The sequence below is a fragment of the Sphaeramia orbicularis genome, chromosome 18 (genome assembly GCF_902148855.1).
Source record: "Sphaeramia orbicularis chromosome 18, fSphaOr1.1, whole genome shotgun sequence".
NCBI classification, from domain to species: Eukaryota; Metazoa; Chordata; class Actinopteri; order Kurtiformes; family Apogonidae; genus Sphaeramia; species Sphaeramia orbicularis.
In genome coordinates, this window is record NC_043974.1 from 5,477,910 (window position 1) to 5,501,425 (window position 23,516).

The 23,516-nt window shown below is 38.9% G+C and overlaps 1 protein-coding gene across 2 annotated transcripts in view; it reads left to right on the forward strand.

Annotated features, from left to right (window-relative positions):
• The first annotated feature begins 976 nt into the window (after positions 1 to 976).
• The window catches only part of LOC115438896 (dachshund homolog 2-like), a 148,060-nt gene continuing 125,520 nt past the window's right edge, over positions 977 to 23,516 (forward strand). For both annotated transcript variants that reach the window (XM_030162783.1, XM_030162784.1), the window contains exon 1: positions 977 to 1,806. In XM_030162783.1, the coding sequence (XP_030018643.1) occupies positions 1,139 to 1,806 (668 nt within the window). In that variant the 5' untranslated portion in view covers positions 977 to 1,138. The remainder of the gene's footprint in view (positions 1,807 to 23,516) is intronic.

Consider the following 23,516-nt stretch of genomic DNA (forward strand, 5'->3'; position numbering starts at 1 on the left):
GGGGTCCTGACCCCAAGGTCACTGGGTTGGGGTTAGGGTGTTTCCCTTCCCATCCCCCTATCGTACGCTTGTGAGGACGCTGTAGACAAATCAACCATTTGGGAGATTTGGGAATTTTTGTGGGGAGAGGAAAACCTCTGCTGTTGTAATGAGATTACACGGGATTAAAAGAGACTGTGTGTAATCCACACCACCCACCCACACACACACACACACACACACACACACACACACACTTCATTCTGCTGAGCTTTTTGTCTTTTTCTTTCTTCCTAAATGATCCTTGTGTCTTTTGTTTGAACTTTTCCTCCTATTTGTCCACCTCACAGCACAATTTTTTAAAAATGCTTTTTATTTATTTCCATCTATCCTTCATCTCTGCTTCTTCACTTTTTTCAGTGAATTCCTTTCCTTTCCTTTCCTTTCCTTTCCTTTCCTTTCCCATTCCTTTCCCATTCCTTTCCCATTCCTTTCCCATTTCCCATGTTATGATCCTATAATGTGTGAAAAACATGTGTCCGTCTCACCACCAGAGCTCGCATTTGAGCCGCTCCTGGACCCACGCAGATGCACGGACACACTCACACACACGCGCACCCCAGAAGTAGTCTAGGACTTGTGGAAAAAAAGGAAAAAAAAAAAGAAAAACAATAACTTCCCGTTAGTTAATCAAGCAGCTCGTGAGAAAGTTTATGAAACAGCGAACCGACAGATCTGACCGATACCATCCACACACACACACACACACACACACACACACCACACACACCACACACACACACACACACACACACACACACACACACACACAGCCCTCCTTTCATCACCAATCCCATCCTCACGACTGGGAACTCTTCTGTGATTGGTTCAACAGGCTGTCGGTCATGTATGAAGGAGGCGGGGTCAAGGCGGGGGCTGACCCGGAGTGTGATCCAGTGTCTTTTACGCACAGACCGGACAGTCCGCTCTCTCTCCAGGCACAGACGGGAGAGGAGAAAGAAAACACGCAGAAAGCGGCACGCACGAGGACGCACAAGTGTTTTTGTTACTGGACAAACAGAAGAAGAAAAGTGTGTGTGAGCAGCAGAGAGTGCGTGCGTCTTCACCACTCTCCACTTCTTCCACGTCCACGGGCTCCATGTCACTCCCCGGGTCCCCTCCGCTGCTCTCCCCGGGCTCCGGCGCCCCCACTCCGGCCGCACTCTACCGATCAGCCCCGGAGTCGCTCCACACCTCCGCCGTGTCCACCGGCACGTCCAGCCCGGCGCACACCACCAACTCCCACTCCCACTCGCTGTCCCCGTCCCCCCGCCTCACCGGCACCATGCTCAGTACTTTCCTCCCCGGACCCGGTGGCGCACTGGGGGCTTTGGGCAACGGAGGCGGAGCGCCGCTGGGCTCCGGAGCCGCGGGCTCTCTGGGTCCCCTCGGCGGGTTCGGTTCCCTGAGCGCGGCCGGCCTGACCCCCGGCTCCCCCGGCCTGGCGCAGACCTCCTCCGGCCCGGGTCTGTGCAGTGAGTGTAAGCTGGTGGAGGTGCACGGCGTCAAGGTGGCCAGCTTCAACGTGGACGGGCACGAGCTCATCTGCCTGCCGCAGGTGTTCGACCTCTTCCTCAAACACCTGGTGGGGGGGCTGCACACTGTCTACACCAAGCTGAAGAGGCTGGACATCACGCCGGTGGTGTGCACCGTGGAGCAGGTGCGCGTCCTGCGGGGCCTCGGCGCCATTCAGCCCGGTGTGAACCGGTGCAAACTCATCTCCAGGAAGGACTTCGAGATCCTGTACCAGGACTGCACGAGCGCTAGGTCAGAACGAACACACACACACACACACACACACACAAAAGTCGGTTGTCGGGGCTTGTGTTCAGTTATTTTAATGTTCAGTTGTTTTAATCTGGGTTCGGGTTAGTTTTGAGGGTGTTCTTGGTTTCCTGTGAGTTCCGGAGACTTCCTCGTGTTTTAGATGAGACCCATGAACTTCATTTTGTTGGACAGTCTACTGATGTGTTTTCATAGAGTTTATTGAATCTGACTGAAGTTTGACTGAAACCTTCTTCTTCTCCTACATTCTTCTTCTCCTTCTTCTTCTTTGAATCTTAGACCTGCTTTAGGACTGTTTCCTTGGAGTTCAGGTGCTTTTGGTTCAGTACAGACTGGCTCATATCAGTGTTAAACTCCTCATCCTTTTTCTTTTAGGTTTAGTTTTATTCCGTTGCTTCCTTGTCTGTGGTCTGGGGTATCATCTGGCTCTTTTCTGTATGCTTGAAGGTTCCTCCAGTGTCATCGATGTAGATGCTGGTCTCAGAGCTCCTGTAGAACAGATGATGGGCTTTGGTTGGAGCCTTTTATTTGTGGGTTATTACATATTTATGGTCAGTGTTGAGTTTTTTGTACTTTTATGTTCACTTCATATTAATGTGTTGGTGCTTCTGATGACGCTGATCTGCATTATTTTGGGTTTAGATGTTAAAAATGGGCCGTGTGTGTGTGTGTGTGTGTGTGTGTGTGGTGGATTGAATACACAGCAGACACATGTTTCATTAGTTTGTGTTGGTTTGACTAAAATGAAAACACACCCGCAAACAAATGCAAAGCAAACAACAGCAGCTTTGTGTTGTTGACTTTAGTTCCAGAAAACCTCATATTCAGAATCCACAACTTATATCTAACCACCGTGTGTGTGTTTTAGAAATGTGACCTATTATGTGTGTGTGTTTGTCAGTCAGGGGGCTGTGTGTGCGTGCGTGTGTGTGTGTTCTTGGTTCCGTCCGTGGAGGAGCTGCTGCTGCTGCTGCTGTGACCGTTCCAAACTCCAGCACCGGTCCCGTCCCAGCTGGGTCTCCAGCAGAACCAAAGTGCTGGCTTAAACCCAAATTCACCCTGAACGGGCTTTAAAGTCCAGATTTGTGTCTGGTTTTAAAATGTGCAGATTACATGAGTTTTCTTATTTAATGATTTACTGACTCCCATCGGTTGTTGTTGAGTTAAATAAGTCGTTTCTGTTTATCAGATTGGGTTCAGATTAATTAGAACCAGTGTTTTCTACTGTTTTATTTACAAAGATGAATGATAATGGAGTCGTCATCTGGCTGTTCAGTCTCTAAAATCATCCATACACATCTTCTTCTATTTGTCAAAGAACTTTATTTACATTTTTTTTTAGGGAAATGCATTATTTTACATGGGCAACTCATCTTATTATTAAATGTTTATAGCGTTAAATCTCTGCCGTATGAATTTTACTGTATGTAACTTTGACATAGTTATAGTTTGATCGTAAATCCTGTTTCTAAATGAAAAGACAATGTGTGTTTGGTTTTTTTTTCACCTCCTAAATGTCTGTGAAACACACTTTTTCTGTGTAAGTCAGTGGGTCTCTACCTTTTTACAGTGCAGTACCCCTGAAATAGACTTTTTTTTATCCAAATACCCCCAACTCTCACTTCAGGATTTTTGGTTAAAAAATGAGTCCAAATGTGTTCCTGTGCCAAAGGTGTCTGTTTATATTTAGAAAACTGTGTAAACAAATAACATATATTTAACTATAATTTATAAAAAAAATAACACATTTATTAAAGCAAATTTTGTGTTAAATATAAACTGAGAAGTGCCCTCTGTCATTGATAAGAAAAATAAATAAATTGGTCATTAATAATAAATGAACTTTTCATCAGCATAAAATAATTCCATATTTACTCAAATAAACTGATTTTAAATCATCTGAAATTTAAATGTTCTTCAAATGTTACTAAAGACATTAAAACTATTATATGAATGTATTTTTTGTTTTATATTTCAGCATTAATGCTATTTATTTATTTTGTATTTAGTACATGATGACTTATTTAATGGATTTTTACATAAACATTTCCAGTACCCCCTGGGCTTCCTCCAAGTACCCCTGGGGGTACGGGTACCCCACTTTGGGAACCCTGGCTGTAAGTGATATAGGGCATCCCACGATGCATTGCGGTTCTCCTCATCCTCTTCTTTCTTTTAACGGCAGGTGCATTTAAAGAAGGCTTTCCTCGGTTTTTATTCAGGAAACTCACTTTTCCAAATTCCCAGATCAAGTAAATAAATATGTATTCTGAAGTCACGTCTTTTAATGATCAGACCTAATTTGTGTATAAATTAACATCACTGGTCATTTCTATGGCTGTTTCTACATTACTTAATATTAACCTCAACACTTATGAGAGATAGAAGTTTAATTAAAAAAAAGTGTGTTTCAACTCTGTGTCATTTAAAAAAAAAACATTTATGAATGAACTCGTCCTCCGTCATCAGATCCAGAAACACTGAACCTTTTAGAAAGGATCAATAAATGCTTTTAGAACCTTCACTCTGATCTGTTTTCATCTCATCAGGGGAAAATAACCCCTCAGATTAAAATCAACTAGTTATTATAACAATATAAACAACACTTCATCCACAACCACCTTCTTGACAGTTTTTTTTTTTTTTTTTTTTTGACTCAAATTAAATATGTGCCTTCGGGTCATTGTTTAACCCTTAAACACCCAGAACTACTTTCATGGCTGTTCCAAAATATTTTTACCTCTGTATTTAACTTTTCATTAGTGATTCATCACAATTTATTATTGTATTATCCTCTGCATTTTTTTTTTTTTGGTCAAATCCTATATTTTCCTACATATTATTCACGGATCATGTAGATGTTCATTAAAGCTCAGATGGTTGGTTGATGGTTATTATATCAGAAACAGATCAAACTGAATAAACAGTGTCTTTTTCAGTCCAATCTGTCATTAACTGAACATAAACCTTGTGTTTCCATCCACTGTCATTGATCCAACTCCATGGGTTTTACTGGGGAATCAATGTTGGAGAAGATGACGGTGTTTCCACGGTAACTTTGGAGCCTCTGAACGTCCAAATGGGTCATATCTGATGACCATGAAAAGATGAAGAACTGTATTTTACACCAATTATTGACATGGATTGATAGGATTAGTGGATCAACAGGTATTAAACAGTTTAGATCAGCAGATGGTTTAGGTTAAAGGAGGACGTTTGGGTCTTTATGGGTTAAAGGTGGACGTTTGGGTGTTTAAGGGTTAAAGGCAGACGTTTGGGTCTTTATGGGTTAAAGGTGGACGTTTGGGTGTTTAAGGGTTAAAGGCGGACGTTTGGGTGTTTAAGGGTTAAAGGCAGACGTTTGGGTCTTTATGGGTTAAAGGTGGACGTTTGGGTGTTTAAGGGTTAAAGGCGGACGTTTGGGTCTTTATGGGTTAAAGGTGGACGTTTGGGTGTTTAAGGGTTAAAGGCAGACGTTTGGATCTTTAAGGGTTAAAGGTGGACGTTTGGATCTTTAAGGGTTAAAGGTGAACATTCAGCCAGTCGTGTACATTTTACGCTGTTAATTTTCCAAAAACACATCCAATAAAATGGTGCAGGTTTAGTTCAAAGTCCTGTTAATTATCAATAAATTGTTCTCTTATCTTGTCTCGGTCTAATTCTGGTTAAATTCATCTATTTCTGTCCAAATGCAGTGAATCATCCGTTAACTCTAGAGGATCTGTGGATGCGTCGGTGCGTCCTGATGACGTGTGATGTCAGATGACGTGTCAGAAGGCGGAGCCCTGCTGAAACTGTGTTCATAATAGTGCTAAAAGTGCAGATGTCAAACTAATGCTGTTCAGTCTATGGTGTTAAAGCACATGTTTAAGCACAGTTCAAACTATCCAAACTGAATGTTTGGGCCATAGTGTCATTCTGTTTGGTGTGTGTTCGCTGCAGGTACAGACGGAAAAAACAGGCTTCAAAGGAAATTTAACTGCAAACAGGAAGAAAACATATGACTGTTTCTATTGGTGGAAAAAGGTCATCACATGGACTAATCACAGACGTCCATACTGTGTGTAATCTAACTACTATACTGTGTGTAATCTAACTACTCTGTTATACCTATTAATCTGCATCTAAGATCAAGTTACACTGAATCTGTAATTCTAGTCACTGAAAAGGAGGAGAATTTAGTATTTTCCCTGTTAATTTATTATTTTATTTTCATTATTTAATTATTTATTTCTTTTTTTTCCTGATGCGGCTTTTGACAGGGTGGAGTGGATGTATCTACTTGAATGTTTGCAAGCCTTTATTTTTGGACCCACTTTCGGTACTTGGATTAAACTCCTTATTTCTTTCTAAACTATTTAAATGTTCTAAACATACATTCCACCACACACGTCACTTTGACACCACCGTAATATTACACACCCTGGTTTATTTACACACCCTGGTCCTCCATTTGTGCCTCGTACACACACACACACACACACACACACACACACACACACAGTCACAGACACCATCAGTGGTGTGTTTTCTTCTTTGTCCCATCTTTCGTCCGTCTCCTCGGTGTACGTCTCTCAGTTACACACACACACACACACACACACACACACACACACACACACACACACACACACACACAGCAGTACATGTCAGGAGTAATAATGAATCATGTGAATGCACATAGAACAACACGCCTGCAGAGCTATTGTAGTTGAACACACACTCCTCTGTCTCTAATCAAACTGAATTCCTCTAATGCCTCGTTCTCTCACCAGGAACGTCCTAATCTGAGTCCATGTTCACATGTGGCCTTTTAATGTGTGTGGTAATAATAATAATAATAATAATAATAATAATAATAGATACATTTTATTTGTATAGTGCTTTTCATGGAACTCAAGACCCTTTCCATCCAGCAGATAAAAACACAAACCAAAAACATTAAAACAGATAAAAGCAGGTGCAAAAGACAGACTTATGAATATAAAACAATTAAATATTAAAATTAAGCAATAAAAGCAATCTTAAATAAATGAGTTTTTAAAAGGGATGTAAAGGTTTAGTTTCAGTGAACGTTACCTCAGGTTTTTAAACGTGTCTGTGTTGTGTGTGTGCGTGTGTGTGTGTGTGTGTGTCTGTTGGTCCAAATTTCGCAGAACACGTGCAAATGTGCCGTTAAGTTGAACTCCAGCTGATTCCTGTGTTTGTATTTAGATACAGTTCATATATATGTGTTTTTAATTGATCTCTTTTTTTTCCTCCATTTTGTTTTTTCGAGACGTCTGTGTTTATGAACTCATTCTGATCAGACGAACGGCTGTGGTTTGAACTCTGAAAAGTCCTTCATCGTAAATGTTCTGGTCGGTGTCACTGGAGCGTAAAGGTGTGTGTGGACCAAACCGGCTTCAGTATGGGATGTTCTGTGTGACCTTTGACCTTTGTAGATCCTCAGCCTAAAGCTCCTCGCGGACCGTTTAGTCAGTAGACTAAATGGTCTACGGTTCATGTTGTCAGTAGAACATGAACATGAAATACGTTCAAGAGATGAGGCGACATGTTTAGAACGGCCTCCTGCTTTGATTGATTATTTATTTGTATTTATTTTTAGAGATGACTTTAAAATAAGGTTGGTAGTATGTGTCGATATGAAGATCAAGTACATTTCGTGACTTTTCCAGCTACGATCAATGTCTGATAAAATGGGAAAAGTGAGAGAACGGTTCCCATACATTGTGCTGAAGCGGAGACGTGGGTTCAGGTTCCATCTTCAGCCCAATGTGATCTGAAGTGGATCAGAACCAGGAAAAAAGTACAGTAGAATAATGCTGACATCTACAAAGTTTCATGAAAATATGAATAACATGAACAACCTGAAATGTCTTAATAAACCTAAGTGTAATTTCAACAGTATTCTGCCTCAGTTAATCATTTATTCATTTATGACTTACATCACAAATACAAACACACAAAACATGTAATAACAGGCAGAATGTTAGTCCAGTTACACTCCTGTTAAGACATTATTTTATGTGAAAGGAGAGTTTGTAAATATACACATTTTTTATGGAATTAAAACTTTTTAGCACTAAAACAAGTAGAAAAGTGTGGATTTGTCATCATTTACATGTATAATGATATTTAACTGGTCTGATCCACTTTAATCATATTGATGTGAAATGTGGAATATGAACTATAAACATTTTAAAACCATTGTCTATTAATCCCTTCCTAAAGTAATCCATGGGCCAGACTGGACCCTTTGGTGGGCCGGTTTTAGCCCAGGGGCAGCAAATGTATGAATTCAATCTGGAGTATTTAAAGCAGAGGACGTCAACCCTAGGGGTGTAAGAAAATATCAGTTCTGCAATATATCTCGATATTTCATTTCACAGTGCTGTATCAATATTTTTAGATATTTATTCCAATGCAGATATTGTGGAGATTCATTTTTGTTTTTCTTTTTTGTTTATATTTTATTTATTATTATTTAACACTCTTTTACTAAATAATGTTTGTTCCTTTGCTGGGATTGCACAAAAATAATGTTATGATGTTAGCTATGAACTAATAGAATATGAACATTTGAACAGGATCTTAATCTGTAATGTCTGTAAAACATAACTGAAGTTTTAACACAGGAACATTTTGTGATATAGCATTAGATCCTGTTCTGATCAAATAAAAATGTGTTTAGTATTTGTGCATATTTCTGGTGTAATTCAATTCTTCAAGGAAATAAAAACTTAAAAAAAGAAACAAACAAAAAAGATACCTTTTTAACAGTATCATGATATATCCTGATATATCATATTGTGATCCTAGTATTGTGATTTGTTTCGTATCGCCAGATTCTTGCCAGTACACACCCCTAGTCAACCCTTGAACCTCAGAGCATTGAGGAACCAGCCCCAGCAGGAGTGGACCTGTTTACATTTACCTTCAGGACATGGATCTGCTGCAGGTTGAGACGACGCTTCCCTCATTGTCTCCACTGGGACCGGATCAGGTCACTGTGACCACAATGTTGGCCCCTTCCTATCATGCAATATATCGGCAGTTTGGCACAAATACTGACTGGGAGTGGATGGGGAACATATTCCATTATGTCCCCACCACTGTCCATATTCAGATGAATGCAGGTGGGGTTAAGATGAGGGGTTAGGGGGGTTATAGTTTAGGGGTTAGTCCAGTGATTTCCAACCTTTTTTGTCTCCTGACCCTGTTTTAACTTCACAAATTTCTGTCAACCCCAGACATTCAAAACAGATAGTTTTTTTTTTTGCCCAAATTCATTAGTTTTTGATCCTGTAATAGTTTTCTATCCTATGTTTCCAAATCCAGGTTAATTTTAGATGACATTTAGTCTACATAATGTATATTATTCTGGACGGAGGCAGAAAGCCAGGTGTAAATTACTGCACAAAAGGGAGAATTCGATTTCCTTGGTCAGGATGTGTACAGCTAGTCCAGCTTGGATTTACAAGGCTGACAATTAATACAGAACAAACAAGAACTCAAACTATGAATTATGAAGAGCTGCAGCATCTGAAAACCGCCCACAATGAACATTTGACAGATAAACAGAACCACAGTGCTTCAGTTTCAGACTCACAGTTCATCTGCTATGATTTGGATTGGCTCTGTCAACTCAACACAGGTTTTATTTGGAAGGTTTTATTTTTATCAGTTGCTAGAAATTTCAGGCGTCCCCATTTGAATTCCAGGTGACCCCACATGGGGTCCGGACCCCAAGGCTGAAAAACACTGGGTTGGGGTTGAGGGTAAGGGGTTAAGGGTTAGGATCAGGGATCACAGACATAAGGCCCTTTCCCACCAAAAGGCCCAGGAACTTTATTACCAGGAACTTATTTACCAGGAACTTTTTGGGGTAAAAGAGTTCCTGGTAAATGTGTTTCACTGCACCCCAAAGTTCAGGGTAATTTATTCAAATCAGGTTGATGATGTATGAGGGAGCAGTAACAGAAACTGCGGTACAGTTCATGTCCATTCACAAACTAACCTCTAGCACAATAAAATGACACATTACTGTAAGTGGACAGTTTGGGTTTAACATTTTACTGGTTGTTGAATCACTTAATCCATCTGAAATATATTTTAAATGAAGTTAACCATCATTACATATCCTTAATTTGTATTTAAAAATGGTAGAACATGTATTTTCAACTTCTCATTCCTTAAACTAAATCACAATTAACTTTACGTGTGATGGATGGTTCTGTTTCATTTCTACTGTTTTATAGATATAGTCCAGGTTCAACCCTAAAGTCAGACAGATTTACTCAAATGCCTGCATTTAATTTGACTGCATATTACTGATAAAAATACTTTTACTCTACTCATATTTTGATGCCTTGTAAATGAACAGACAGTATTAGGTTATATTTTTTCTTTTTTTTTATTAAAAATTGAAACAAAACAAAGGTGCCTTGAGATTAAAAGGGAAATAAACACGTGTGAAAGGTTCAGGCTTTTGGACCAGTATGTGGTCCAGCTGGTCCAGGACCAGTGTTTGGACCAGCTGGTCCAGGACACCAATCTGGAACTCCATGGTCCTGGTCCCTTTTTCGCTTTCCTACAGGAAAGTAATAAAAATGCATAAATGAATAACAGAACACATGATGACAGATTCCTACCAGTGTGATGTGACATGTGACCTGTCTGACCTGGGCCGTTGTAAACAGCGGTAGACGATGGACCAGTGCACAAACAGGTTCGGAAAAACAGGCGAGTCCGTCGGGTCCATTTCAGGTGGAAATCACGATACATAAAGAATAAATCAGTGTTCTGCTCACGCGACAACACAAATGCATCAGTTCTGTGATTTAGGTTTAGTGTCAGACTGTTGACCAGTTAGTAGTAGGTTAACCGGACTTCACTTTTGACAAAAACTTATGCCGCTGATACTGTTACAGCATGGAACCAACTAAATGGTGAATATTTTTGTGATATACATACCATTGGTTTGTTTGACAGTTGGATCCACTGCGACCGTTGTGGTCCTTTAGTTTCTTTTGATCCTGGATAAATAATTTCTTTGGCTTTTCTCGTATTTCTTTAGGCTTGTGTCTTATATTTGGCTCCGACAGCTTTTACTCTCGCTCGTTTTGTGTCAGCGATTCAAAGTCCATCTGAATTTCCTCGTCGTCCATTCACTTGTTGTTGCTTCTCTTTTGGTCCATTTTCCAAATTATCAAAATACAAAGCTTGTGGAAATTAAATGAGTTAAATATTGGCGGCTGAACAGAATGCAGAAACGCTGCCAGTGTAGTCCACCACTCAGTGTTGTGCAGCACACAGCTCCGCCCCTTAAAGTTCCTGGTAATCTGGAAAGTACTACCTCCCTACCCGGAACTTCTTCGGGGTAAATTCGGGGCCGGGAGAGGGTCATTTACCCGGGTAATTTTCGGTGAAAACGCACAAGGAACTTTGAAAGTTCAGGTAATACAGAAAGTTCCTGCAAAAGTTCCTGCGGGGGAAAGGACTATAGGGTTAGGGACATGATGTGAATCAAACCGTTTCCCAGGTCTGTGTGTGACAGCACGAATGAACTGCATAAAAAAAATACACCATAGGTAAAAACCCATCAAACAGAATAAAAACGACTGTAAAACTATTCAAATACGTAGTAGTTAACGTGTGTTCTTGTTCACACACGTCAGATATTAGCACACAGTGTAGAAATGCAAGGCAATAAAAATGGAACATAAAAACCCATTTGGGTGATTTGACATTGACAGAACACCTTCTACTGTACAAATAGGTTTGTCTAAGTCCCTGACAGTGGATATGTGTGTGTGTGTATGTGTTTTAAGCTCCTCGAATACACATTTATGACCATTTAAGTCCTTTGGCTGTTTTTACAGTGTGTTTTTACAGTGTGTTTTTTGGCTGTTTTTACAGTGTGTTTTACGGTGTGTTTTTAGGCTGCTTTAACAGTGTGTTTTTTAGTGTGTTTTTACAGTGTGTTTTTAGTGTGTTTTTACAGTGTGTTTTTGGCTGTTTTTACAGTGTGTTTTTAGTGTGTTTTTACAGTGTGTTTTTGGCTGCTTTACACTGTGTTTTTAGTGTGTTTTTACAGTGTGTTTGTGGCTGTTTTTACAGTGTGTTTTGTGCTGTTTTTACAGTGTGTTTTTTGGCTGCTTTACAGTGTGTGGTGGTTTTTTTTTGGCTGTTTTTACAATGTGTTTTTAGTGTGTTTTTACAGTGTGGTTTTTTTTGGCTGTTTTTACAGTGTGTTTTTAGTGTGTTTTTACAGTGTGTTTTTTGGCTGCTTTTACAGTGTGTTTTAGTGTGTTTTTTACAGTGTGTTTTGTGGCTGTTTTTACAGTGTGTTTTTAGTGTGTTTTTACAGTGTGTTTTTTTGGCTGCTTTACAGTGTGTGTGGTTTTTTTTTTGGCTGTTTTTACAATGTGTTTTTAGTGTGTTTTTACAGTGTGGTTTTTGGCTGTTTTTACAGTGTGTTTTTAGTGTGTTTTTACAATGTGTTTTTGGTTTTTTTTTTACAGTGTGTTTTTAGGCTGTTTTTTACAGTTTTTTGTAGGCTGTTTTTACAGTGTGTTTTTTGTGTGTTTTTAACAGTGCGTTTTAGGCTGTTTTTATAGTCTGTTTTTTAGTGTGTTTTACAGTTTTTTTGTAGGCTGTTTTTACAGTGTGGTTTTTTGGCTGTTTTTACAGTGTGTTTTTAGTGTGTTTTTACAGTGTGTTTTTAGGCTGTTTTCATATAATGTTTTTAGGCTGTTTTTACAGTGTGTTTTAGGCTGTTTTTACAGTGTGTTTTTAGTGTGTTTTTACAGTTTTTTGTCGGCTGTTTTTACAGTGTGGTTTTTTGGCTGTTTTTACAGTGTGTTTTTAGTGTGTTTTTACAGTGTGTTTTTAGTGTGTTTTTACAGTGTGTTTTTAGGCTGTTTTATATTATGTTTTTAGGCTGTTTTTACAGTGTGTTTTTAGTGTGTTTTTACACTGCGCAGTAAAAAAAAGCCTACAAACCCACTGTAAAAAAACAGCCAAAAATCCACTGTAAAAAAAAAAAAAAAAAAAAGCCTAAAAACACACTGTAAAAACAGCCTTAGAACACACTGTAAAAACAGCCTAAAAACACACTGTAAAAACAGCCAAAAACATAATATAAAACAGCCTAAAAACACACTGTAAAAACACACTAAAAACACACTGTAAAAACAGCCTAAAACACACTGTAAAAACACACTATAAAAACAGCCTAAAACACACTGTAAAAACTGCCTATAAAAAACTGTAAAAACAGCCTAAAAACACACTGTAAAAACAGCCAAAAACATGTTTTTGACTGTTTTTTTTACAGTGTGGGCTGGTCCACGCTGCGTTCAGTCTCACCTCTGTGTGTGTGTGTGTTTGTTTGTGTGTGTGTCTGAATCAATGGTGAGTGACAGGAAGGAGGCTGCTGATGTTGGAGCGTTATTCTGGGCAGTCCTCATCACGACAGACTCGGCCCACACACACACACGCACACACACACACACACACACACACACACACACACACAGCGTGAACTCTTTTCATCAGTTTGGTCTTTTTCTTTCTTTTCCACGGAGCATTAAGTTCTTTTAATGGAGCACAGTGGTTTGTAAAACACACACACTGTTTTGCCTTGTGGCTGAGGGGTGTGTGTGTGTGTGTGTGTGTGTGTGTGTGTGTGTGTGTGTGTGTGTGTGTGTGTGTAAAACACAAACAGACCTATCAGTTGTCATACTGTGTCAGGTTTCCTCTGTGTACGTGTGTGTACATCTGCACTGGTGTTCATATTTACCCATTTGTGTGGGTTGTTGATATTTGTGTGTATTGTTTCTGTGTGTGTGTGTGTGTGTGTGTGTGTGTGTGTGTGTGTGTGTGTCTGGTTTCAGCTCCGCTTTGTGCTGCTGGTTAATTGATAAAGGTTAAAGCGTTGGGTGGTGGAGCTGAGGTCACACAGACTGTGTGTATCGTGTCTAAAGCGACCAATCACATGTGATTGAAACAGTCATCACACAAACCCCGCCCCTTGGGGGATTGATTCATGGTCTGACAGAATCTACAGTTTCATTTTATTATTATTATTATTATTATTATTATTATTAATCCTGTAATCTGATCAAATCTATTAGTTGTTTATCTATTATTATTGAACTTAATCTTCTGAGCTGCAGACCAGTCTTTCCCAGTGGTACATTGAATAAGTCATCGTGTACTGACTACAAAATAAATAAATAGAATTAATGCTGAAATATGAAACACAATAAATTCATTCATATAATAAAATTTAAACTCCTGACCTTATTTCATTTCAGTATTTTTAAACACCCCCTCCCCCTCGGCTTTGGTAACATTTGTAGACATTTATATTTATATTTTATATTTAGTTTATTTAAGTAGATAAGGAATTATTTGTGTTGATGAAAGGTTCATTTATTAATTAATGATAAGGTTATTTATTTTCCTTATCAATGACCAGAGGACACTTTTTCAGTTTATATTTTACACAAAATTTACTTTACATTTGTTGTTAGTTTAGTAAGTTTAGTTTAGTTATTTACAGTTTTGTAAATATAAACAGACACCTTTGACACAAACACAGTTTTTCAAATTTTTTTAAACAAAATGTTAAAGAGAGAGTTGGGGGTACTTGGATAAAAAAAGTCTATTTCAGGGGTACTCTGCTGTAAAAAGTCTCTGTCAGGGGGTACTCCACTGTAAAAAGTCTCTGTCACGGGGTACCCCACTGTAAAAAGTCTCTGTCGGTGGAACTCCGCTGTAAGAAGTCTCTGTTGTGGGGTACCCCACTGTAAAAAGTCTCTGTCGTGGGGTACTCCACTGTAAAATGTCTCTGTTCTGGGTACCCCGCTGTAAAAAGTCTCTGTCATGGGGTACCCCGCTGTAAAAAGTGTCTGTCATGGGGTACCTGCTGTAAAAGTTTCTGTCATGGGGTACCCCGCTGTTAAGTCTCTGTCGGGGGGTACCCTGCTGTAAAAAGTCTCTGTCATGGGGTACTCCACTCCTGGACTAGAACACACTGTGGAATCACAGACAGGAAACACAAACACACACCATGCAAACACTAACATCAACCTGACAGACGCGTCTGTGTTCGGTCGTGCAGTCGGGCCTCATATGAACCCGCCCCTGGGCATCCCCCACAGCCCCGCCTGTATCAGACAGAAGTACCGGTCTGACACACATGACCTTTGACCCCATCTGTGGCCCCCCTTCACACCAGCACTGGTTCCACTGATGCTGAGGTCATGTGGTTTTCAGCCCCACTGATACGCATCAGTGCTGACCTTTGACCTCCTGTGAACTGAACACACACCTTAGTACAGGCTTAATGGGACATTCTGATTGGTCTAAACAGATGATGCAGCCCAAACATTACACACACATATGATGATGTCATGACCTAGAGACCACCTGTGCAATGTGGGCTGTCCCATCCACGGACAGGAGGAGCCCGCCCACTTACTCTGGGTGGATACATGTGTGCAGAAGTGTGTGTGTATGAGTGTGTGTGTGTCAGGGCCAAAGGAGGCAGTTTCATGCTTGACTGACCAACACCATGAACAGGGACGAGAGACACTGAGGAGAGATGCTCCCTCTCTGCCCCCATCTCACTTTTTTCAGAGAGAGAGAGGGAGAGGTGAAGATCAAAGCAAGAAATATGAGCCTGTGTCACCGCTGAGAAGAACTGATCCTCTGCCTGTGTGTGTGAGAGAGAGGAGGTGGAGAGGGAGAGGCACAGCAGAGCGTGTGTGTGTGTGTGTGTGTTTGGAAATAGATAATGTTTCACAAAGGCTGTTTCAGTCTCCAACTTTTGGCTCAGCTGTAGCAGGAGGAGGAGGGGGCAAGAGACAATGACAGAGAAAAACCCAAAGAGAGAGAGAGAGAGAGAGAGACGGAGAGAGACAGACAGTGGCCCTAGAACCCAGATGTAGTTTTAAAGGACGTGTCTCCCAGATCCACTGGTTTATTTTATGTCTTTGAAAGAAACTGTTGAGGAACAAAGCCTGGTCTAAATGACCCGCCCTTGCTGACCATTTCAATCATTTCATCTGAGTAAAGATAAGAAACCACAGAAGAAGCCTGAATAAAGTGATCCATCAGCTGTTTGTGTTCCAGAAAGAAAAAAGGACGACGGAAGCACAGAAGTATTAGAAAAAAACACACACACACAAGGTAGAACAGCAACAGCGCTAGGCAGGTCTGAGTACGCAACGCAGATTTACATCAACAAATAAGGCACACAACAAATAAGACACACAACAAATAAGGCACACAACAAATAAGGCACACAACAAAAAAGACACACGACAAATATGGCACACACAAATAAGACACAACAAATAAGGCACACAACAAAAAGACACACAACAAATAAGGCACACAACAAAAAAGACACACGACAAATATGGCACACAACAAATAAGACACAACAAATAACGCACACAACAAATAACGCACACAACAAATAAGGCACACAACAAATAAGGCACACAACGAACAACAACACAAACAACAACAAAACAGACAAAAATGGGACAAAACAGAACAAACAAAATGGAACAAACAAAAAACAAAAATGGAACAAACAAAAACAAAACAAACAAAAAAACAAAACAAACAAAATGGAACAAACAAACAAAACAAACAAAATGGAACAAACATAAACAAAAATGGAAGAAACAAAAAAATGGAACAAAACAAACAAAAACACAACAACAAAACACAAACAAAATGTAACAAACAACAAACAAAACAAACAATAAACGGAACAAAACAAACAAAAACGGAACAAATATACAAGGAGGACGAGGAAGAGGAGGAGGGAGTGCAGGAGGGTGTTGACTACAACAAGATTATTTGATGCTTGAAACACAGACACACACATACACACACACACACTCTCTCTCTCTCTCTCTCTCTCTCTCTCTCTCTCTCTCTCTCTCTCTCTCTCTCTCTCTCTCAGTCTCTTAGGTGCACTTAGCAGATTGGTTTAGAAATGACATTAGTGAGTGTCACAACAGCTTTGACTCTTGTTCACCAGGTAATCTCTCCACATCTCCTCTATTTTTCTCTCTCTCCATCTCCTCCTCTTTTCACCTCCTTTCATCCTGTACTCATCATTCCCCTTCACTTATATTTTCTTCTTTTTCCTTTCATTTTCTTTATCTCCACCATTTCCTTTCAGCTTTTCATAACCTCCTCCTACTCCTTCTTCTTGTTCTTGTTCTCCACTCCTTAGTTTCTTTGACTTTCATCTTTTTTTGTCTAGTTTTCCTCCTCTTCTTCTCTTCATTCATTTCATCTGATCTCCTTCATTTCTTCCTTTTATCTCTCTTCTGATTTCACTTATCATCCACCATTTTTCCTTTCCTTTCCTTTCCTTTCCTTTCCTTTCCTTTCCTTTCCTTTCCTTTCCTTTCCTTTCCTTTCCTTATTCTTCCTCGTTTTGCATCTCTCACTCATCTTCGCTTCCCTCGTTTTCTTTCACTTGTTTGGTTTTCCTTTCTCCTCCTTTCCTCCTTCTTTTCCTCCCTCTCTCCCCCTCCTTTTCTCTATTTTTCTTTCCTCCTCTCCACGTGTACTTTTGTGTTAACTTCCTCTCCTTATTTGTCTTCTATCATTATTTTATCTTCCTTCCTTCCTTCTAATTTACCCATTTCTTTTATCTTCTTGTTTCTTTTTATAACCTCTTCTTATTCCTTCTCTCTTGTTCTCTCCATCTTTTCACCTCCTCTCTTTTTTCCTGTTTCTTTTCATTTCCTCTTTCTGCTTCGTCTGCTTTTTGCCCCCTTTAACTCCTGTTTTTTCCTCTGTTCTCCTTCTCCTCCTCCTTCTTCTTTTCTTCTTCTTTTTCTTCTTCTTCTTCCACTCTACAGTCAAATAGTGACAGAATAACCCATAACTTATGACAAATACAGATATTGTTCTGGAACCATATGTAAGTGAAGTCAAATGTAAATATTTCCATAATTTACTGTTTTAGTTTATTTGGTGTTGTCCTTATTTGTAGGTTGTGGTGTCATTAAGTCCTGGTCCGGTCCACTTCAGACCACATTGGGCTAGACGGTCCTGATCTACTCTCACCACCTTTCCTCTGTTGTTCTTCCTTCTCTCATGTCTTTTCTTTCTCTCTGTCGATCGCCTACATTTCTGTCTTTCTACATCTGTTTGTTTTGCTTTCTTTCCTCATCTCTTCCACCTCTTTCGCTCCATCCATCTGCTCTTTCACCTCCTCTGTTTATTTTACCTCCTCTTCTCCTCATTTTTATCACCCTTAGCTTCGGCCTCCTCCTCATGTACCCCTCCCTCATTTCTCTTCCTCCACCTGGTCTTATCTCTCTATTTATTGTGACAGTGTGTCAGAGGTGTGTGTGTGTGTGTGTGTTTTGAGAGAAAAAGAAAAAGGGGAAAAAAGGACAGATTTACAGTTTAGAGTGAGCGTCAGCCACAGACTGATATATCAAAGACGGAGAGAGAGAGAGAGGAGGAGGAGGTCAGAGGCGAAGGAGGAGATGAAAGGAGAACAGAGGGGCGGAGCTGAGCGGGGGTAAAGAGAGGCCAGCGGGGGGATGACAGGTGATGTGTGTGTTTGTGTGGAAGTGCATGCGCTTTTCCTGCAGACAACATGTTATTAATAAAAACTACAAAAAATGCATTATTATCCATTTGAAATGTGTGTGTGTCAGTCCACTTGAAAAAAAAAACCCAGACAGTGTGTTATTACAAAAATAATTATAGCTGAAATCAATTAAAAACATGACAAGAGCATACATGTGTTTATATATATGTGTGTGTGTGTATTTGTCGCCCACCAGCGTCCTCATCATACAGAAAGTTTACTAGACAGCGTGTTATTAACAAAAACTTTAATTTGCAATTAAACATGTCAGGAGCAAAGAAGAATGTGTTTTCTTAAAAACTTAGAACAATATCTTGTGTTTTCCTTCTTTTATTGTCTTATCTACGTGCATATTCCTCTTTTATTCCATGCATGTGTGTGGTTTTTATGTGTTTGTTTATTAGGTTTTTATCACAGGGCTGTGTGTATGTGTGTCTGTGTGTGTGTGTGTGTGTGTGCATAGTCGTCACCACCCTGCGCGTCAAACATCCTTCCCAGACAGCGTGTTATTAATGAAAACGTATAATAATCCATTTAAAAACATGTCATCATGATTAGAATAATAACAGTGGTTAAACTGACTGAGACGTTTATGGAGGAAGAAATTCTCATCATTCGACCGGCGTGGGAGTGTGTGTGTGTGTGTGTGTGTGTGTGTGTGTGTGTGTGTGTAAGCAAACAAACGCACCCCAGTCGATTGCCAACTTTCCAAACTAGGTTTTGTTTCGCCTATTGTCGACATACAAAGAGATTCAGGACAGGAAAATGAAGTTGTCCACAAACTAAAGTCAGGAATATGACGTGTGCTTCTTTTTTTTTTTTTTTTTTTTTTTTTTTTTTTTTTTTAATCAGAGTGGATTTATTGTCTCCATGAGGACAGAAAAAGGCTCCACTGAAACTTCAAAGTTTGATCATTTTTTGCCACACTGTTGATGGACAAATGAAGTTCCAGTCTGAGTCTTTAAAAATCCACAGTAAAGGAAGGAAGAATATACAATTATTTCACAGAACAGTTGTTTACACCTTTATTTAGCCTCTTTCCTTCCGATATTATATGTTCCTTTAATATGGACAAAAGGTCCAAAATACACAATTTCACATAAAGCCCAAAAGTCAAAGCCTTACTTAAATAGAACTACAAGATCAATATATTATTATTATTATTATTATTATTATTATTATTATTATTATTATTATTATTATTGTTGTTGTTGTTGTTGTTGTTATATTTTACAAAAAATATATATATGAAAATTTACTTTTATTGTACACTTCATACACAGGTCAATTCCCAGTGCTTTACAAAAATGGAAGAGACAAGTTAAAAACACATGATTAAACATGATCAATTAAACAGGAAAAAGAGAAAAGTGCAGATTGAAGACATATATATCTATCTACACACACACACACACACACACACACACACACACACACACACAACCCTCATACACACACACACACACACACATAGATATACACACACACACAGGGTGTCCCAAAAAATTTATACACACTTTAAATAATTGTAAAGTAGGTGTTTATTCAAATTCCTTAATTTTCCAAATGTAATAGAATTTCCAAACAGCATTTTATTGTTTTGTCTGTTCCTCCTGTTCTCAAACTGGCGTCCGTTTTGGTCCAGACTCTGCTGACAACACCAACCAATGGACTCGCACATATCACCAAACAATTCCCTTGGTATTTGCGTGCATTCACGTTCAATCGCTGCTCTCAATTCAGTGACTGTTACAGGTCTCATAGCCTAGACTTTGTCTTTTAGTTATCCACATTAAAAAAAAAAAAGAAAAATGTCTACTGTTGTGAGGTCTGGGGAACGCTGAGGGTGTTCAACCAAACCCCTCCGTCCAATCCACCTGTTTGTTCAGCTCACCAGCCCTCACACCACTAGACTTCCAATGTCTGGACCAGAACGGGCATCAGTTTGAGAACAGGAGAAACAGACAAAGTTATAAAATGATGTTTGGAAATTCTATTACATTTGGAAAATTAAATGAATTTGAATAAACACCACAGTTGGGGACAGTTGTTTAGTTGAAACTGTTGAAGATGTTTAGCAAACACTTTAAGTACATATATATTTAAGTACATATATTTTTATGTGCATATGTATCTAAGTACATATATGTTTAAGTGCATATATGTTTAAGTGCTTATATATTTAAGTACATATATTTTTATGTACATATATATTTAAGCACATATATATTTAAGTGCATATATATTTAAGTACATATATTTTTATGTGCATATATATCTAAGTACATATATGTTTAAGTGCATATATGTTTAAGTGCTTATATATTTAAGTACGTATATTTTTACGTGCATATATATTTATGCACATATCTATATTTAAGTACATATATGTTTAAGTGCATATATATTTAAGTACATATATTTTTATGTGCGTACAGGGTGGGGAAGCAAAGTTTACAATGAACATTTAGTTGTTTTTTCTCAGCAGGCACTACATCAGTTGTTTTGAAACCAAACATATATTGATGTCATAATCATACCTAACACTATTATCCATACCTTTTCAGAAACTTTTGCCCATATGAGTAATCAGGAAAGCAAACGTCAAAGAGTGTGTGATTTGCTGAATGCACTCGTCACACCAAAGGAGATTTCAAAAATAGTTGGAGTGTCCATAAAGACTGTTTATAATGGAAAGAAGAGAATGACTATTAGCAAAACTATTACGAGAAAGTCTGGAAGATACTATTAAAGAAGAATGGGAGAAGTTGTCACCCCAATATTTGAGGAACACTTGCGCAAGTTTCAGGAAGTGTGTGAAGGCAGTTATTGAGAAAGAAGGAGGACACATAGAATAAAAACATTTTCTATTATGCAAATTTTCTTGTGGCAAATAAATTCTCATGACTTTCAATAAACTAATTGGTCATACACTGTCTTTCAATCCCTGCCTCAAAATATTGTAAATTTTGCTTCCCCACCCTGTATATATTTAAGTACATATATATTTAAGTGCATATACGAGGGCTGTTCAATAAGTTCATGGCCTCACCCAGAAATACTGGTTGTTATAATACAGGATGTTACATTCTTTCGTGATGGGATAGTGATGCTTGAACATCGATGGACCAAGTGCATTGCTGTAAATGGAGATTATGTTGAAAAATAAAATATAAATTATCAGTCTGTGTTGTTCTGTTCTGAGTGAGGCCATGAATTTATTGAACGGCCCTCGTATGTTTTAAGTGCTTATATATTTAAGTACATATATTTTTAAGTGCATATATATTTAAGTACATATATGTTTAAGTGCATATATATTTTTACATATATACATGTATACATACATATATTTTTAAGTGCATATATATATATATATGTATATATATATATATATATATATATATATATATATTCCCTTCTTTCTTCAGTCTGTTCATGCAAAATGAAACATTATTAATATAGATTAAAAATCAGTGATATTTAATTGTGATTGAATTTAATCCACACCAACCCTGTGATTAATCCCACCTTGTTAACAGTGAGGATCCTTTTAATAAATGGATGTAGTGGAATGAGACTAAAATGAAAATGCTCAAGTTTAATAAAAGTCCATTTGTATATTAAACTTCTCCCATCACTCAGTATATTGTGTTGTGTACTGTATAATTTCAGCTGTTTTACCATCTTTGAGCTGCTGTACTCTAGTCTGAAACAGATGATGTACATGTTCAGTGTAGTCAAATCAATACTTTTGAGATCAAATGTAAAGTCCACATTTCAAACACTAATGTCTGAACAGCTTTGAGGCCAGTTTTTAGTGGAAATCCTCTGAAGCCTAAATGAACTCCCATCCTTCAGGTTCATCCTGAGCCTGTGCACATGCTTAGTTTAGTTGAACATGTTCCAACTACTGTTGTTCTTAAATGGGATTTAGATCCAAATCATAAAATAAGTCTTCATCCACAATGTTCTGATCATAAATGTTAGTCATGGTTTATTCAAAGTTCTGTTGAACTTCTCTGGCTTCGTCATACTTGTACAGTGGTTCAGATGTATTTTTCAGTTTTAAACTCCATGGTTCAAGGCTGTGTTGTCCGAACAGTAACCAGAGGAAGTGTGTTTAAGCCGTAAACACCAGCGTTAGTGGACATCAGAACTTGCTGTATAGTTCCAACCTCAGCAGGAAGGAGAGGCTGCTTCATGAACTGACCTCCACGTGCACACAGCAGCGGCATGTTTCACAAAGGATTGGAGTGTTTTGGGTTTCACCTCCGTCTAAAGCCCTGAACGTGTGTGTGTGTGTGTGTGTGTGTGTGTGTGTGTGTGTGTGTGTGTGTGTGTGTGTGCAGCTTTAACTGCAGGGGGTGAGTTCTTAATGGGAATGTCTGAAAACACTGTGTTTGCAACCATGAGCTCGTCATTCAGCCGCAGCATGGGACGGTTCTGTGTGAATGTGTTGCAGGTTAACTAGTGTATATGTGACACTGCGCACGCGTGTGTGTGTGTATGTGTGTGTTCATGTTCATGTTGTCGTTTTGATAGCTTGTCATTGAAGTGATCCCGTCCACAGTAATTTTCTACTCAAAGGAGACAATGCAACAATACATGCTTCGCTGTCAAAAAAAAAAAATGCTGCGTTTTGTGTGTGTGTGTGAGTGGTGAGTGTTCACGCTCATGCCACTGTTGGTCTTATTTTGTGCTCGACTTCTTTTTCTTTTCCTTCCTTTCTCATGTGTTTCCTGGTTTTTTCTCTTCTCCTTCTCCTTCTTCTCCTTCTTCTTCTCCTTCTCCTCCTTCTTCTTCTTCTCCTTCTCCTTCTTCTTCTTCTCCTTTTTCTTCTTTTCCTTCTCTTTTCTCCTTTCTCTTCTCCTTCTTCTCCTTCTCCTATTTCTTCTCCTTCTCCTACTTCTTCTTCTTCTTCTTCACATGTTTTCGGTTTCTTCCATCTCCTCCCTCATCCTTGTCTCCTTATGTTTGACATATTGGTGTCACCAATAAATCATAACAGTCCACCTTAAAAAAAATGGACCCATAGGTAAAA